The following is an 18,673-nucleotide window of genomic DNA, read 5'->3' as shown; positions in this document are numbered from 1 at the left end:
ATTTGTTCCAATTTCATTTTTCTCAACTTAGAAGATAATAAAATAAATGACAAATAAAGGAAAGTGGAATGAGAGCTTACGGTTGGCTGTCTTGCATGGTTGTATAGACAATTATGCAAGGCCAACAGTTATTGATGGGAAGGACATTGCAGACTCTCTTCTATTGCTACACATTCAGACATGGGATCGATTTTCTCTCCTAAAACCTCATCGACTACATCGGTATGAGGATCACTTAGGTGACAAACCGCGAGCAATACAATAAGTACTTTTATTTGTTAACAATATTTAACATGTTTATTAACAGCTCCTTATACTGAACTTATGATTGGTATTGTAGATGAAATGACAACTTCTCCGTCATTAGAACACCTACATATGTTCTACTTCAATATCGGTATATATTGGACACAGTTGTATATACTCAAGTACGATTCAGTTCATGATATTACTTTGTTTTTTTACCCTGGAATAATATTTATCTTCTTTGTTTGATTAATAATTTAAAACACATATAGATTTGTTGGGAGCAATATAACTACCTAATACAAAGCTTTCCACTTTATTGTATCGTGGGTATGAGTTATGGACATCTAGATGTCTGCTCATATGCTTTTTCGTGGTGGAATGACATTATCCAGATCGTGTAATGCGTCAGTTTGGGATGATACAACAAATATCTGAACCTTGTGACATAGACGCCTGATTACATTCAAATGATTTACGTGGTCGGCACGAGCGTGATTGGGTTAGATATTTGGCTATCCAAATTTCACTTTGGGAAGATCGAAGTAGCTTTATTGCAAGCGCGCCTCTAATCAAGGACAACATAGATGTTGCGCTTGGGTACATGCAATGGTATTCCAATATTAGCCGATGATACATCACAAAGGCAGAAGCATCATACCAATTTTTGGTAAGAGTTTATTATTTAATTGAATTAGTTAAGAACGGTTTAGTTGCATAGTCTAATTATAGTTCTGTGAATTATAGGAAAAGTTTGCACAGTTGAAAATATCTAGTACACCATCAAATGCGGTGGCTATAACGAAAAAATTGATATGCTTAATTTGACATCCATATACAGAGTAAGTTATTTTGAAGGTGATGTTTTGGATGAAAAACAAGGTGATCTAGCTAAACATGAGCATGTTCCATTTCAACCTGATTTTCAAAATCAGTATGCAACATCCTCGACTGATCATTTCACCAATACTCCCATAATTACCATTGACATTCGACTTCTTTTGGACAAACCATGACACATTGCACATGGAGGAAGGTCAAACCTCACAATTTCATTCAAACATGGGGCAATAAGCAAATGTAAGAGATCATAGTGATCTTGGACACTACATGAACCAATAGGGTCGGATTCAACGTAATAAGTGATCTTCCTCTGCACAAGAATAAAATTATATGTATTATGAACATTGTTAATTCTTTTAATGTTTTATTTATTAGTATGATTGATTAATTATTTTTTATGTTTTAGTTAAATTTAAATTTTATGTATTTGAATCAATCTTTTTAAAAATGGTGCCGATTTAAGAGTGATAGTATAAACTCGATACATCCAAAATAACAAAAGAAATGAAACTATAGAGATTAATTATTACATAAATCTTAAAAAGATCATTCCCTAAACCCTAAATTATTGGCAAGATTATCAAATCATCATGAACATTATTATTAAATAGATTTTGGAGAAGAGCATACTACTAAAAGAAGATATTGTCAAACAAATTACAAAAGAAGTACAATAATAAATTATTACAAAAATCATTAAAAGTTATTAAGTATATAATCATTAAAATAACATTAAGTAAATATGAATCTACAGACAAAATCAAAAAGTATTAAGTAATAAATAATAATAGTGAAAAAATAAACAACTAAAAGTACATTAACCAAAATTGAACAAAGATCAAGATATAAATACCAAAATGGTATTTTAACCTAAACAAGATATGATGTTTTCAATGTAAAAAAAATAATAACTAAATATTTCATATATGTTTCTTTTTATGGCATATGTTGGAATTTAAATGGACTTACTATTTGAAGAAAATAAAAAAAAATAGTAAGAATATATAAAACAAAAAATGATATTGAAGAAATCATTAAGGGTCAAGAGACGCATTTCAACGGTGCCAAAAATTCTACCCCATTCACCTAAATAGTTTTGAAGTCGCTCATATTTTTTCAATTTTATTTTAAAACTGTCCGATTTTTCCAAATCACCATTTTCTTTCCATACTAACCATACATACATAAATACATATAATTACCCAAAATTTCCTTAAATCTACAACTTTACTTAAAAACCTTATAACATATAATATAATTAAAATCCAACAAACACCATAACAAATAATTATTTCGAGTTAATTACGCTTAACTTTGGAGTTCCTATTATCGAGCCATTAAAAATGAAGGTGCACCTTGTTGGTATAAATAGTAAATTTTTAAATTTTTTTAAGTATTTCTTAACCTTACTCTCATGTCCTCAAGATTCCTCTAATTTGGATGGGATATTGGTTCATTCATGTCCCCCTCTAAACCCAGGACGTTACAAATATGTTACATAATTACCCAATAAACATAAGTTAGTAATAAATAACTAAATTTTCATTTATTAAACCAAATAAAAGGTGTAATACATTGATTACAAAAGTGAAAAAAAAAAAACCTAACAATATCCACACACATATTTTCTCAAATAGATTTGCTACAACATTTGGTAAGCAAAAGTTCTTATTCAACCTTCTAAAGGTTAAAATTGAGATATATACTACATATAATATTATATGCGCATATTTTGTAACTTGAATGTACCATCATCGATCTTAGAGAAGCTTTGAACTTTAAAAATAGGTAACGAGAACAAAGCATTGAAATCCACAAAGGGTAAAACCAACTGCTACCGAACGGACTGCAGTCGACTCGCACATCCTCCGAGATGTCATTTCACAACCCAACGGACTCAAGTTCCCAAAGGGTAAAACCAACTGCTACCCCACTATCACGTTCCTTTGTTTAATACCCTTGTTTACAGTATAAAAATAATCGTTATCATATCAGGGTATTACTTCCTTTACAACATGGGGTACCCAAATGCGGAAGGATTTCTGGCCCCTTGTAGAGGCCAACTATATCACCTCCAAGAGTGGCATGGAGCCGAAAATGTACCAACAACGTCGAAGGAGTTCTTCAACATGAAACATTCTTTCGCATGGAATGATATTGAACGAGCATTCAGTTTATCAAAGGATCGTTGGATAATCCTCCACCAAAAGTCATACTACCCCGTTCAAGTCCAATGTCGCACAATTAGGGCGTGTTTTCTACTACATAATCTATTAATCGAGAGATGACAAACGTCAACATCTTGGACGACGACGAGGGTAACTTGAACTACTAACAACTGGAGGTGACAACATCAACTACATTAAAGCCTCAAACAAATAGATTCAATGGAGGGATGACCTCGCAAAGGTGATGTTCAGTGAATGATAGTTGCGTAACCACCAGTACCATCTTAGTTGTTGTAGAACCACGTTAATAAAATGTTTTTACTATGCCGCATGCGATTCACTTTTTTATAGAATGTTTGTTTGTATTGACGAATTTGTTTTACATAAAACCTATTTTTGTAATTCCCATTTTTTGAAAAGTGTTCATTGTCTACATATGTCACTTACACTTTTTTTTTAAAATTCCATTTGTTTGTCAGTATAGCCAGTTCATCGAGGAATCCGAAGCATCCATAGATGAAAGCAGAGGAGTCATATCTCGTTGACTGTCTTGTGGACTTGGTTAACACTGAAGGGTGGAGGTCAGACAAATATGGGACCTTCCAACCCGGTTACTTGGCCCATTTGGTGAGAATGTTGGGAGAGAGGATGTTAAGATGTCGTTTGACGTCGACCACTGTTATCAAAAGTAAAATCAAGTTACTGAAAAGATCGATCCAGACAATTGCAGAAATGAGGAGACCGGCGTGCAATGGCTTTGGCTGGAACCACGAGCTTAAATGCATCATTGCGGAGAAGGACGTCTTCTACAATTGGGTTAGGGTAAGTAGCTAAGTGAATTTAAAGTTTTTACATCATGATAATCGAAAAATGATGACCACTTATTTATTGTTTAACAAACGCATCCTACAGCCAAAGGCCTACTGAACAAGTATTTCCCACATTACGACGAGTTGTCGTGTGTCTTTGGGAAAGATAGCACAACGGGGTCCTCCACAGAGACATTAACTGATATTGGGTCTAATGTGACAAGCGGAAGCAAGGGAGTTGAACCGAAAGTGGGTTGGATATGGAGTCTCCCGCTATGTTTAGCGCGGGAATGAACATGTCGCCTAAAGACATGATGGGCGCACGACCCGATAGGTCCAGCGACTATAAATCGAATTCCAGCGGATCCAAAAGGAAGCACGAATGGCATAATTTTGAGACTGTCGAGGTCATTCGCGACACAATGGACTGTGTTGAAGATAGGTAGACAAAAGGAAGATGCTCTGCGGTAGGAAGTCATTACGCAGGATATCCCTCAGCTTTAGTGTATAGGACAGTATCCAATGTATGATGGTAATAACACAGAAGTTGGCCGTCATGAAAGTTTTCTTGGATCTGCCTAATGAGATGAAGCTCGCCTACTACAAGGTCATTCTACGCGATAACCCATAATTTTCTGTTCACTTCAACCACATGACTCGTATTTGTTTTAGCTTTTTTTTCTTGTCTCAGCATGATGTCCGATGTAATTGACTTCACCATTTAAATGCATTCCTAATAATAACTATACATTATTTCGTATTTCATTTTAGTTCAATTCAATTACGTTGGTTGTTGCTAGTTTAAACCAATTGTTAACTATACACAACTTCCTGATATTGCATTCACAATATTAATTAAAAAAAGAAGTATAATTTGTTCGCACATAACGTATCCATTGATTTATTTGCATAGAATACTTGCGTAAAAAACCTTTAAAATTTACCTTGTATTTACGAAAACTAATGGAACATGTTTTCCAAAAAACAATTAACAATCTCAGTAAATTAAAAATGCGAATATAATTATGAATACGAATTTAAAAAATAATCATACAATAATTAATTTTCATAATTCTTTCGAGAAGGGTTATCTCTCAAACAAGGATTATCATAATCCTCTCGTAATCCTTAATCCTTCTCACATAATTCTTCCTCCAAACGAGAATTATCATAATTTTTACTTTTTCATAGTCCAAGGATTATCATGATCCTTTCCTTCCCCCAAACGGTCTCTTAAAAAGTAAATACAAACACGCATTAGCTCACCTCCAACACCTAATAGTTAGTCCCAACTCAGTTTCTAAACTGTTTATTCTCGTTGGACTTCTTTTTAATGCAATTGTTCGAAGTTGAATCAATTAAACCCAAACTAATGTTTTTGTATCATTTTATGCCCAAATCAATTAGAACCATTTGTTAGTGATTTAAAATTATTTTTACCAATCTAATTTAAAATCAACTCAAAATATCTCTAACCACAAAATCTATTTACCTAAATCATCACCTAAACAATATCATTTTAAGTTTGAATAAACTTACTATGTTAAAAGTAACCAACCACCCTTTTTAATATTAAAGAAAATGAGCTCAAATTAGAGTGCAGTTGACTAGAATTAATCATTGTGATGAGTACATGTTAACGTGGACGGACACTCACGAATAAATCAAATAAATAAACACTTTTATAAACCTATGTCCAACAAACCAATTAACTGGGAATTTTCATTGACAATTCATCAATGCTGAAAGTAGGAGGCTGCAACTTCTCAATCCAAAATTTGCTCAATTGAAATAAAAATAGACAGTATGAACAACTTTTGTACCAAAAAATAATATCACTTGAAACGAGCAGGAAAAAAAAAAAAAAAAAGAACCAGTACTACATCCGATGGGCATTTGTACAGTAATAAAAGAAGAATTTTCTTTTCTTTTTTACGTTATGAATTATTCATATACATTCTGTAATGAAAAGTTGATTTGTATCTCTGACCTTATCAGTAACTTGATAAAACCAAAACTCAAGAAGATTAAAGTCCGTGTGGGAGGTTTACATGTTTGTCTCCAACCAGAAATTCCTCAGGACCATTACTGCAGAAGAGAGGAAGGAAAAGATTACTGAACAGCAAAAAAAGGATAAATTTTAAATTTTAAAATATATATATACACACTGCACTTCGAATCAATAACCGTTAGAATGTTTGAAAAGAAGTCAATGTGTCTTAAATCCGTTCTTTTAGACTTAGATAAGTGTCTTAGTCAAAACCTCAGTGATCTTATGTTCAACATTCTAACAAATTTCTGTTTTGAAGGAAATCTTGAAACGTTTATAAAAGAAAACATGTAATACTACAACTAGTGAAAGAATATAGATATAATTGAAATAGGACAAAGTTTAAGGCTATTTTTAATAATTTAGCAAAAAAAGAAAAAAACCTTGTCTATACCTAAAAATAAAATGAAAAATGGGTTACCTGAGATGACTCAGTGCTGACATCCTGTAAAGACATGTAAATACCAAAATATGCAACCCGATTGTGTAGAAAAATGCAAAAGCTCTGGCATATCTGAAAGAAGGTTAATGTCTTAGCGATGAACTAAGATACCAAATGTTTCCACCAAAAAATGAAACAAAATAAGAAGAAACAAGACAAAGGAGTTGACGATGGCGTTTGGAAGTCATAAATGATCGTAAGAGGGAGAAGCACGTACGTATAATGTTCATAAATGGCGCAGACATGATGGAAAATGGAAATAACTTCTCAAGGATTTGATGCATAATTCAGCTATTGCAAAAGATGAGAGTGCTGTTACCCTCCAGAGTTAAATAGGTTGGGTTTGTCATATCTTTTGGTTTAAGTACCTTTTTTTGAAAAAAAAAATAATCTCTTTTAATTAAAATACTTACATGTATCACATTTTCTTAAAATTGATTATAATACTAAGTTTGTTAGGATGCACCTTGGATTCTAAAAATTTCAAACTAACACAAGGTGATCAGTGATTCAGTCCATCACCTCTTGATCAACTAGTTCCTTAAAAAATATTTCTTTAAAAGAACTTTTATTTGTTACCGAAAATTTTAGATTTCAGGAGGGAAAAAAATCATTTAACCATCCCAAATAACTTGAGGATGTACTGTAAATCCTCAGCCATTTCTCCTAAAACCAGACTTGGCCAGATAGTGATTTAAGAATATCTGATATTTATTGTGGTTTAGAAGGAAGTAACGTTTGTTTGAATGATAGAGCATGAAATATAAAGTGGTTATATCAAACTATATAGAACTATTTACGCTGCTTGTGCACTCCACATTGACAAAAAAAAGAGAATGAAATTATAAAAATCAGAGAGAATGTGGAGTCATACTTGTTCCCCAAAAGAAATCGCCCACTGCTGAGTGTGATCCTGTCTCTGAAGCCCAACTCTTTGTACCTCTGATCCTTTTCCTAAAACAAACAAAGTCAATAGTATACAGTGTGATGGTTATGTGATTTGGAACGAACAAGTAAAAAAGAATCAGTAAATCAACAAGAGGCATTATTGTTCCCTGAACCGTGCACATGGCCAAATTTTGCAGAGGTGGAAGATGTCATGTCATTCTATTATAACATTATTGATTAGAGTGTTGCAAAGAATGTAGGAAGGAAATTACTGGTCCTAATGCAGCAGTGTTTTCAATTTTCATTTAAAAAGTGAAATGGTATGTTTCTATATACTTTCTTTTTTGAGAGAGAGAAAATGCAATGTACGCATGACCTAGAGAACTAGATGAACATCTAAATTCTAAAATCAATAAGAGTGAGGAGCAAAAAACCTTTCTGGAGAACGCAGCAAATGGGTTTATATCATCCTCATATATTTTTTTATACTTAGATTCAACGTCAGACATTGAACCACTTTCGAGATCCTCTGCATGCTGAAGTAGATAATTGAAGTTATTGAAAGAAGCAAAGAAATAAAAAATGATGGGGGAGGAATGATGCTCTATTTTAAACAATGACACAAATATGAGTACCTTCTTTGATCCCCTGGACACTACTTTTTCAAGGTTGTAATCCTGGACATAACGTATCTTTCCATACAATTTGACGTTATCAGCTTTTGTCTTTTCTAGATCAACTGTAAGTTGTCCTATCTTCTCCTTCAATTGTCTTATTTCCTAATGCATCAGAAGAAAATATTACACTGCTGGATCTGTTATCTCAAGACAAAAGAAAGGTCTCATCCTAATTAAAAATAAATTATGCAATGAGGATAGATACAAACTAAGAGCACCTCTTCTGCCTCTCGCAAGCGAGCTCTAAAACGGTCCCTCTGACTACAAATTACTTTTAGCATTGAGCTTTGATCTTGATCCAAGGGGAAATGTTTTCGATCTACATTCTGACATACAAGTGGCCACATACATTAGGACTACAAATGGAAAAGGAAAGAATTATACAATATGGAAAAATATAACACCAACATAAACTCATCAATAAACAATGAAACATATGGATGGATATAATATTAAATTTGTCTTCACCCATTTGCTTAAACTTTTAAATCGACTAGTGATATAAGATAGGACCAGAGTAAGTGGTCCTAGAAGATCATGCCTTCAAGACTCTCGTTGTTATTTCCTTCCCAATTAAAATTGGTTTCTACTTGTTGGGTTTTCTTCATAAATCAAGCCCACAATTGAGGGAAGGTTGAATGATATAATATTAAATTTTCCTTCACCCATTAATTTAAGCTTTTGGGTCAACCGGTGATTTAAAATAATTTAGTATAGCAGATCAAGGGCCTTTTTATTTTCATGTTTTTTATTTGTATATTTTCTGCTATGCTGTGGGGTATTTGGCCTAGGGGGAATAGAAGAATCTTCATAGGGTGGAGAGGTAAGGTCTGGAGGAAGAGGGGAAGGATCCTTAGGATTTGATTAGACTTAATTCCTCTATAAACATGTTTGTTAATAAGGTTTTTGTAATTCTCGGCCCAACTTTTTTTTTTAATTTGCTAATTGGGTGGTATATTATTTTTTATCTTTTATTTCTGTTTTTATATGCCCTAGTATATTTCCTTCAGCATTCTAACCTAAATGTCAGAGATCTGTGATAATATTCTTACATAAGAAAGTAAGAAGTGGAATTAGTTATCAACGATAATGCAAACTAAGATGCTTGGCCAGGAAAATAATGATCTTCAATGCAACTGAGTAAAAATGTGATCATAGGTCTTGGTTTGCCACAGAGAATGCATAAATGAGGTTGAGGTATAAAAATCACAGAAAATAAAAATATGAGGTTGAGGTATAAAAACCATAGAAAAGAACTGAGATTCATCTACATTTCCAATTTTTTAGAACATCTTGGAAACTTCAATGATCTTGTGTGTAAATCATCCACATGTACAAAAAGGGGACAAAAAGGGAACGTCACAGATGGCTATGCATTAGGGTATGTGGATCAGTGGAGAGGTTTATGAAGGGTTTTGGAGGTATTGGTCTGGGGGGGCATGGATAATTTGAGCTCAGAATCTTGAGAAGGAGAGGAACAATGCTCTCCAATCGACTAGAGGAGATCTTGTTCTTATTTCTTGCTCACATGATTCTCTTGTTCTGTTTTTGTAGTTGAACTTGTTATAGGTTTTTTTCATACTTGTTATTATATTCATTACCGTATATCGAAGTACACGAGGAAATTTTCCTCTTTTCTTGGTTGTTGGGTAGTGTAGGGTTAAACTTGGATACCCAACATCCTGTATTTCAAATTTCATTTTTGCTTTAAAATAAAAACCAAAACATGTTGATAATTGGTTTTGGTTTCTAATTCTTTATTTTTTATTAGAAAAAGGAAATGGGAAACAGAAACTATCACCCAGATTGCTAAAAAGATCATTTTGTTGTCTCCCAAAAGTCAAGGTCATTATTGCAACTTCTAAATAAAAGTAAATAAGACCAAAAGTTACATTACGGTCGGAATAACAAACCACTTGTTAGAGCTTAAGCTTTCAACAACCGCAAGAGGATGAAGATTGACAGAAAGAATACCTCAGAAAGCTCACCCCTTGCCTCAGAAAGATCCCATTCATCAAATAAACTACCCTTTTGGTCCTTGGAGTTGTAACCCTGCTTTCAAAGAAACGGCACTTAAGAGTTACTATCATAACTCTAAAGGATTATCAAATATCAAAATAACACATACGAGCGCAAGAGCTATTTAAACTGAATGTCAAGTCAACAGTATATATGTAAATAACCCTTTAAACAGGAGCCAAACTTGCATTTATTTTGGAAAAATCAAATTCAACTTTCTTGACCCAAATAAAGAACACCCTCTTTCCGGAGAAGAAAAAAGAATTTAAAACAGAATACCCCTGGTCACCTGATGCTTCCACATATACACATCATTTTGAAAACCAGGATGTACCAGAAGAAGTTAAATGAACCATAGAAGGAATTTCTGCTAGCCAAAGATCGAAACCTTTAAAATGTCTTCTTCCAACTTCTGAATCAACTTCTGCTGTTCAACAACCTTTTCTGTGAGTTCAGCTATCTTGCTTTCAGCTGTATCCAGTAAAGATGACTTTTCTGAAAGTTTAACCTGAAAAAGACATAAGAATCACACTAAATGATATGAGAAAAATAATTTCCTTCCACCTACTGATGAACTAAAAACTACAGCACCATCTTTCAAGTTCATGTTTTGAGCACTATCCACATTATCCAATGTCATCTTATCAATTATCCATTATCCACATTGATTTGAGCATGTAAGAAGAGATAGCAGAATTGTAAATTGGCATCGCACCTTAAACTGTGTAAGTTCATGTTCCATTTTTCGGTTCTTATCAAGAAGAAGAGACTCCATTTTGCTCATCTCTTCGCCACTGGTGGCAACTTCCCAATCTTCAGCCTCAATTGAGTTATAACCTACAGCCTGAGCATGCAAGTAAAGTTATTCACAGATGAAGGAATACATTATTAGTGTACCATGCCAAGAAAACTATTCAGAGGAAGACTTTGGTTGCATCTAACCTGAACCATTTCAGATTGCTAAAAAATATAAAATTCATAATCGTAGGACTTATATATGATCACACGAATCAGAAAAATAAATTCTAACATTTGGCAACACTTTTGACAGACATCTTAAAGTAAGATGCAACACAAATCAGAATGCAGAATCAAAATCCGGAGAACAAGTCTTCAACTATGTGCCACTGCCTAATGGACAAGGACAAGTCTTTGAGAGGCAAGGAACCAAAATGCAAAGGAACCTCACTATACTACATAACCAAAATATCATTCATGCTTTAACAATGTGCCACTGGCTAAAAAAGATGTGCATAGTCACCCATATTATATAGTATATCTATATATATACACATATACATACATGCATACATACATACAGCATACGTGTGTGTGTAGAATACGTATTTAACCTAAATATATATAATTCACTAAAATCATTGAAAGTTAAGTCGGTTAAAAGATGTAAAAGGATATAATTGGCTATGAACAGAGAAAGAATATGTCGTCCTAATGCTTTCATAGTGATCAATTTATAAGGATATAGGGAGAATCTCTATGCTTCCCCCCCAGTTTCTAGGATAAATTTTTCCAGAGTTGTGGCCAAGTCATGTCTGGTTGTGTTTAAATCGTGTCCAAAGTTTTAAATAAAATATATTTGATTCAGACAAATTTTTTAATGTGTCTGGAGGTAGACAATTTATCTAAAACAAGGTGTTCATACTTCCTAGGAAATAGACAACTTTAGAATTTTGAGAGATAATAAAGGTAGATGATTTTTCTTTTTCATGAAGGTAGATTACTTACTTGCAAAATCTTCACTTTTTTCCGCAAATCATCAACCATTTTTTCTGTTGGTCTTGATTGCAGCTCTCTCTTCATCTCATCAATAGCAGTTTCCTATTTTATCATAAAGGTAGAAAGTAGTTAAACAAAATTCAACCATCAAATAGTAGGGCATCTTGTCGATTAAGAAGAACAGATGTTACAGACAATGAAAATATATACCAGTTACTTCCAATTGCATAGAAAATGAACTTAAATTCGTAAGGTTGATGCTTATTGATTCAGATTGGCATATTCAAAGTTAAATAGTTCAAACCTGGTAACTGAAAACATAAATTTGGTGACAATTTTAGTTAAGAACCTTTCCTTTGTGTAAAGGCAAAGAGAACTTGTCTCATCTTAATCCACAACAGCTTAACCGCTTGTTTATAGAGTAGAATTGAGGTTGGTAGCTACCTTTTCATTAATCAATGCATTCAGATTCTTGATCTCAATAATATGTTGTTCTCGTTCACTTGATAAAGTCGTCTCAATGTTGTGAAGTTCCATGTTTAATTCTGAGATAATCTTTTCTTTCGCACTCAAAGAATTCTCAAGGACACTATTTAAATCTAAATTATCACTGCAGCCAAAGAACAAAAACCAATTAGCACAATACAATTCTACCTTTAAAAACTTTGATACTTCCTCTTAATCAAAGTATTGGAGAAGAATCTTTTCTTTTTTTAAAAAAAAATTGAACTGAACAAGATGAGAGCGCCTGTGTCGTCACGATTGAAAAGCGGAAAAGGCGAGCGCCTTACTAAAGGTGCTCGCCTTGGGTACTTGCAAAACATTAAGGCCTTGCCTTGCCTCGTCTCTCGCCTCAAGAGAGTGCCCAGCTGTGCCTCAACAACACTGATAAGCATGAGGAAGGATGGTTTGGGGGAAAAAAGAAAAGAAAGAAGATATACTATTTTTCCTTTTAATTTTGTTTCTACGAAAACAACTTTCAATGAGAAAAAATGGAAGAATACATGGGCATACAAAAATCCAGAAACACAGCAAAAAAGGGAGTATCCTCTAAAGAAAAAAGGGCTACAACCATGTGTAATAGTGCCTATAGAGTAGCAACATAGGGACTCCAAGATTTATTGCACAAGGAAGCAGGTAAAACAAGAAATTTCTCTTTTCTTTTTAAGAAAATTGTGATAGGTTCAATAATCAGACATAACGAAAGAACAGTCTCAAATAGAATGTAGTACAAAAAGAAACATTCCAACATGAATCAGAGAGGAGAGTAACTTTCAGACTAACAAATACTGCCTTCATCAACGTGTACATAGTATTAAACTGGATAAAATCCATATTTCTTTAAAAGATTATTATCAGAAAGGGAAAGCATACCATTCTTTTCTGCATCCATTTAAACAGTAGATGCTAAAGATAAAGTTTCACCACAACAGACCCGGAAAGTGGTCAAGAAAAATGTTAAAATAACTCAAATTAGTGTCTTCCGTGCATCAAAAACACTAAATTTCAGAAGCATCCCTTGACTTATGGTTCCATTAGAGCCACAGGGATTAGAAAGCTTTGTTTTTTCTGGCATCACCTGGGTTATTCAAGCAGTTTTTAAAGCAAAAGTTTGGTGCTATCACCCCTCCAAATCTAATTGCTGAAATTAGCAGCCCCTTTGGCTCTTTTGGATAGTGAGAATTCATAAGGTTTTTTAAGATAATTGTAGAGGATTGAAGGAAGGTTAAGATTTTATCACACTTCTCGGTTCTTCTTCTTCCTCTTCTTTGTTTTTATTAATCAACATCTCAGTTCTTCTTCGTGTAGCTAAATAAGTTCTTTTACAATTATCATATTTCTTCTTATTAATCCCAAGTGGAGTACTTTCTAGCAAACTTTGCCACGTTACAAGTTGAAGTCTTATATCACTGTACTTCCTTTTGTTCCAAATTTTATCATTTCTTTAGAACTCAGAGCACAGTTGTACAACCTAGAAAAGATCCTTCCAAGTAAATTATAGTAGGGCATCTTTTTATGAATCTCAACCTAATAATTTTGAATAATTAATTCTTAGTTAGGTGACCAACCTGGATTGAACCCATGACCTCTTAGTTATTGAGACTATGTCTCCTTTTCTACCACTAGGCCAATCCATAGTGGTTAGGGAAAGTAAACTACTTCAATCCAAATCTATATACTGAATATCGAAACAGAACATTGATTACATTAAGTGATTCCTATATGGAAAGAAAGCCTATATTTTTATTTTTTTTGAAAAGGAAAACGGATCTCTTTATTAATATAAAATAATAAAAAGACAAAGCTCTGTGGACATGAGGGATATACAAAAAGCAATAAAACTATAAAACTGAGAATCAGTAGGCACACCGGGACATCTCAACTAGGTTGTGGAAAGAACATACTAAAACAATAAATGTCATTCATCAACATATTGATGTGAAGATGATATGGAAGTAGTATCTCACCTTTTCTTATTGCCAGTGTCATCGTTCGCTGATTGTAACTGAGAGCGCAGGAGTCCCTGAATATTCGGCAGATAAAAAGTATAAAAAACATAGGCAGCATGTAATACCTAAATATCAACAATTAGCATGTATTGAACCCTCGAGATAACTCTCCTCTCGCACCCACACACTGGTTCTAATCAATGTACTTCATAAAAAAAATCGGTAAGAAGAAGCTGTTAGTAGTCTGTGCAGTTAACAGACACTGTTTGATGGTTTAATCATGAACCATAATCTCCACATGCTCAATCCGCACCATCACCACCACAAAAGAGAGAGAAGTGAGAGAGTGAGGGAAAAAAACTAGCCATGTGCAAATATTTGCAACAAATCAGGCACGATTTTCACATAGTTTCTTCTACAATGATGTGAAATTAAGTTACTAAAACTTTGAAATCTTGATTTGCAGCAATTCAGGCACAATTTTACACATAATTTCTTCTGCAATGATATGAAATTAAGTTACTACAACTTGAAGTCCTTTTTATATGGGAAATACGGACTCCAATAGAAAGACTTATTGATGATACGTTGTTACTAATAAGAGAACAGTTTTCTCTAATACAATTATCGATAATGAATCCTTTAGAAGGAGAATTTAGTGAAAGAAAACCTTTTCCCGTTCAAGGCTAAGAAGCCGTGTCTGAGCCCTCTCAACTTCATCCATTAGAAGCGTCACCTCTGACTGCTTTGCAGCCCTCTCTTCATCTAAAAATATCAATTGAATAATAATCAACATCTAGTATCAATGCATGCTAAGGAGAAATGGCTTTCTAGGGCTTAAGTACAACTTCAATAGAGTGAGACACAAAATAAATAAGAACTTTATTAAGAGATTGTTCACATTTTTGGTTAAATATGTCATCTAAACTACATACTAGAAACTGGCAAATTCACCTGACTGAGCACGAAGTTCAAACAATTGACTCTGGGCACGTTCATGTAGCTTTTGCATGTTTGAAACACTTTCTTGTTCTCGTCTTAGTTGATCTTGCAACAATCTCTCCCTAAACATTATTAAAAATAAAATGAAAATCACAGTAGAATTCAAGGTCCAGTTAAAATGTTTAACATCAATGACCAAAAAGAAGGCTCTACTATCAACAAACACAATGCAACCTCCGTTTATGTTTCCACACATAACCCCAAAAAGATGTAAATATCCATAGTATTCAACAAATTACCGTTGGCAAAATTCTTTGCTTCAATTTTTAACATCAATATCATTGTGGAAGAACGTTTAGTCGGATACTGGTATGGCTACAAATTTTAAGAAATAAGAACCATACATACTTTCTCGTCCAATAGATTTCAAAATTACATCTAAATTTTATTAAAAAAATTGAATGAGAAAAAAATATCATCAGTATCCTTCATCATATCAAGTATCGATAATGCCATTTACATTCTACATACCACACATATAAATCTATATAATTACTTTTTTTATTTAAAAAAAAAAAGAAGAAGAAAAGAGACTCAAATTTTATTAATAAAACGAGACTAAAGTCTAGATAATTCCATTACCCTAAAAGAAGGGTACCTTTCTTTTATTGCATCTAATGCCTTCTGGTTTTCTTCAGCCAAACTGCGTTGCTTGATTTCCACAATTTCCTTTATTTTCTCCTCCATCTGGACAACTAAAAGAAGATTAGCAGATGAAACGAGGAAGAGGGTAATAACTACATAACCTTTTCATTCAAAATGTGATCGAATAGGAATCGTACAGGTCCAAAACATTATTAAGTATAGTTAAAAATAACAACACAAGTAATAAGAACATTTTTAGGTAAGAAGCCGAGCTTTCATGCAGAAAAATGAAGCAATGTACAATAATGACATACAAAAACAAAACCATGAAAATACTCATCCACTACAAAAAAATAATAATAATAAAATATAAAAGGACTCCAATCCAAAAAAAATGATTAACAGATACCTATAAAAACAATCCAAGGCAGGAGGCAAGAGACCTCCTTCAAGCTCAAATTGTCCGACATTAGCAAACCATGTCTAACCTAAATGGGTTGATCTAAATTGATTTGAGGCATTATGGAGAATCTTCAATTCCATAGTGTGGGCGTATGATTTAGTTATATGGAAAAATGCCAATGTACTATTATATTGACATCATTCATCATAGAACACAAAGATATTACAACCTGTTGCTCCAATTGCCGATTGCGCTCTTCAAGTCTTCTAATAGTGGCCTGCTGATTCTTTAAATGAGTTGCTTCTGTTCTAAACTCTTCAAGCTCAACTTTCATTTTCCTGTTCTCAGATTCTAATTCAGACAACTTCAAATCTTGTTCCTGCAAAGAGAACATTATGCAGTAAAATCATTACAAGATGAGAAATGGCATAAAACAATTGCACCAGGTTTTGATACAAACAGATATGTTTCTTGATTTCCATTTCCCCCATTGAGTGGAGAGGAGGGAATTCAGACTTCACATATGATTGATGCTTCTCAAATGCAACACTCATACAAAAGCCTTTGGCACTTACACCAATTGAAGCAAGAGCAGGGTAAGGATCTGGAGCCTCATAAAGTTTTTGATAGATGTTAAGAAAAGCATTTTCTCCAAATTTCGCCCTCTTCGTGAGATTATCGACTTCTTCTTGGTAACTTTTAAGTAGAGAACTAAACAAGTTCAATTTTTCCTCTGGTTGAGCCTTCTTGAAATCTATCAGAATGCAGAGACCAATAATTTAAAAAATCACATTAGAAAATATATTTCCAGACAAACACGTGTAAAAATAAAAGAATCCAGAATAACATGACCATATAGAAAAACATTACCTCTTGTACTTTCTGCAAGCTTCCGGCGATTTTTCTGGCTATTTTCTTGGTTTTCAGCTATCCTAAGTCCTTGTTCATCCAATGCACTTTTCTCCTTCTCTAAATCAAACTCTGCAGATAGGAAATACAAAATGACCACATTGTGTACGCAGAGGATAAATTTTTTGATAGCAGTTTTAAATCAAATAGACGACAATTAAAAGTATTACCAGAACTTAAAATCTAAAAAACACAAAATGCCTTGCAACTCGTTAGTACTATTTAACTCAATACTTCAAAATGCAACATACTTTTCCCCAATGGATAGATGAACCATCGACAAGAACCACTAGTGTGTGTGTGTGTGTGTGTGTATAAACTAGTCTTCTCAGATCAAATCTTTCTACAAGCAGAGCTCAAAGTGGAAACTAAGGCGTAGAAATCAAGCAGAAGATTTGCAGTTAAAATTGAATTATGCAGCTAATGAATCAAAACGTAACATAGACTACATGATTATCTTCAGCAATAAATGCAAGAATTGAAAGAGAATTCGATTTAGAATTAGACTATTACCTTTCCAGAAACTAGAAACGACGGAAACGGCGGAAGTTGAGGATGAAGAGTTGGGCGGTTTGTCCCTCTCGGATCCACCTTGGGGAGACTCCATATTTGGGAATGAGAAACTTGGAGATGGGCGCTGAAGGAGTTCAAGAGTGCGATCACTTCCAAATATACTGGAATCCGAAAACTTTTACAGTAATTGTAGGAGTGATTTGGAGATCAAGGAGTGGTGAAGATCCCGGGGAGCTTCGACATTTCTGGCATGCCAAATTCTACGTCTCTTCTTATGTGTAAATTTGGAGAAATTATGTGAAATTTTGCATTGCAATGAAGGCAAAAACAATCCAGTTCGTTGAAGGTGAATCGGTTCAGCAAGACCGACTGATGTCTACGGGGCCAAAACCATGGGCCGCTTGGACCTTTTAGAGACTAGTCCTTAGATAGATTATTTTTTATGATAACAAAATTTTCTTTACATTAATTTTCTTTTGATTAAAAAAAATAAATCAATTATACTACATTAGTTTTCTATACTAAATTTTAGGATGGACAATGGAATAAATATAGAAATAAAGAGAAATAACAAAACACAAAATCTTCGTATATATAGATATTCTTAAACACGTGACAATTGATGGAATTTTTTAACAATTATTTCATAAATCACTACCAAATAGTTATCATTTAAGGATGTATTTTTCTATTAGTGGGTCTCGTTCTATTGTTGTTTATATGGACTTTCAAATATGCTTTCACTTTTATTGACACCTATAGATTTACATATTATACCAAATTTAGAAACCTCTTAATTTGATCCGTCTAGCCTTTGGTGGATAGATCAATTAGACACTCGACAGTTAATAAAGATGTTCTAAGGTGTAATTTTTATATATCAACTTGAAACATTGATGAAATGTAAAAGATTTTCTAGAGATATAATTTTA

General features: G+C 33.5%; 1 protein-coding gene across 1 annotated transcript; it reads right to left on the bottom strand.

Annotated features, from left to right (window-relative positions):
- Positions 1-5,829: 5,829 nt before the first annotated feature.
- On the bottom strand, positions 5,830-18,103 carry LOC101221135 (protein CASP). Its single transcript, XM_011661866.2, has 19 exons — positions 17,742-18,103; positions 17,190-17,300; positions 16,895-17,073; positions 16,549-16,698; positions 15,930-16,018; positions 15,284-15,393; positions 15,000-15,094; positions 14,348-14,403; positions 12,324-12,489; positions 11,889-11,981; positions 10,858-10,986; positions 10,531-10,650; positions 10,098-10,175; positions 8,342-8,449; positions 8,082-8,225; positions 7,881-7,982; positions 7,433-7,512; positions 6,538-6,630; positions 5,830-6,154 (listed from the first exon to the last, which is right to left on the bottom strand). Exons 1-19 carry the CDS (start codon positions 17,833-17,835, stop codon positions 6,094-6,096), a joined length of 2,058 nt encoding a protein of 685 aa, XP_011660168.1. The 5' UTR covers positions 17,836-18,103; the 3' UTR covers positions 5,830-6,093.
- Positions 18,104-18,673: the final 570 nt, after the last annotated feature.

This window comes from Cucumis sativus, chromosome 1, assembly GCF_000004075.3.
Source record: "Cucumis sativus cultivar 9930 chromosome 1, Cucumber_9930_V3, whole genome shotgun sequence".
Taxonomy (NCBI): domain Eukaryota; kingdom Viridiplantae; phylum Streptophyta; class Magnoliopsida; order Cucurbitales; family Cucurbitaceae; genus Cucumis; species Cucumis sativus.
The sequence above is the reverse complement of the archived record's forward strand: the minus strand, read 5'-3'. Positions and strand labels throughout refer to the sequence as shown.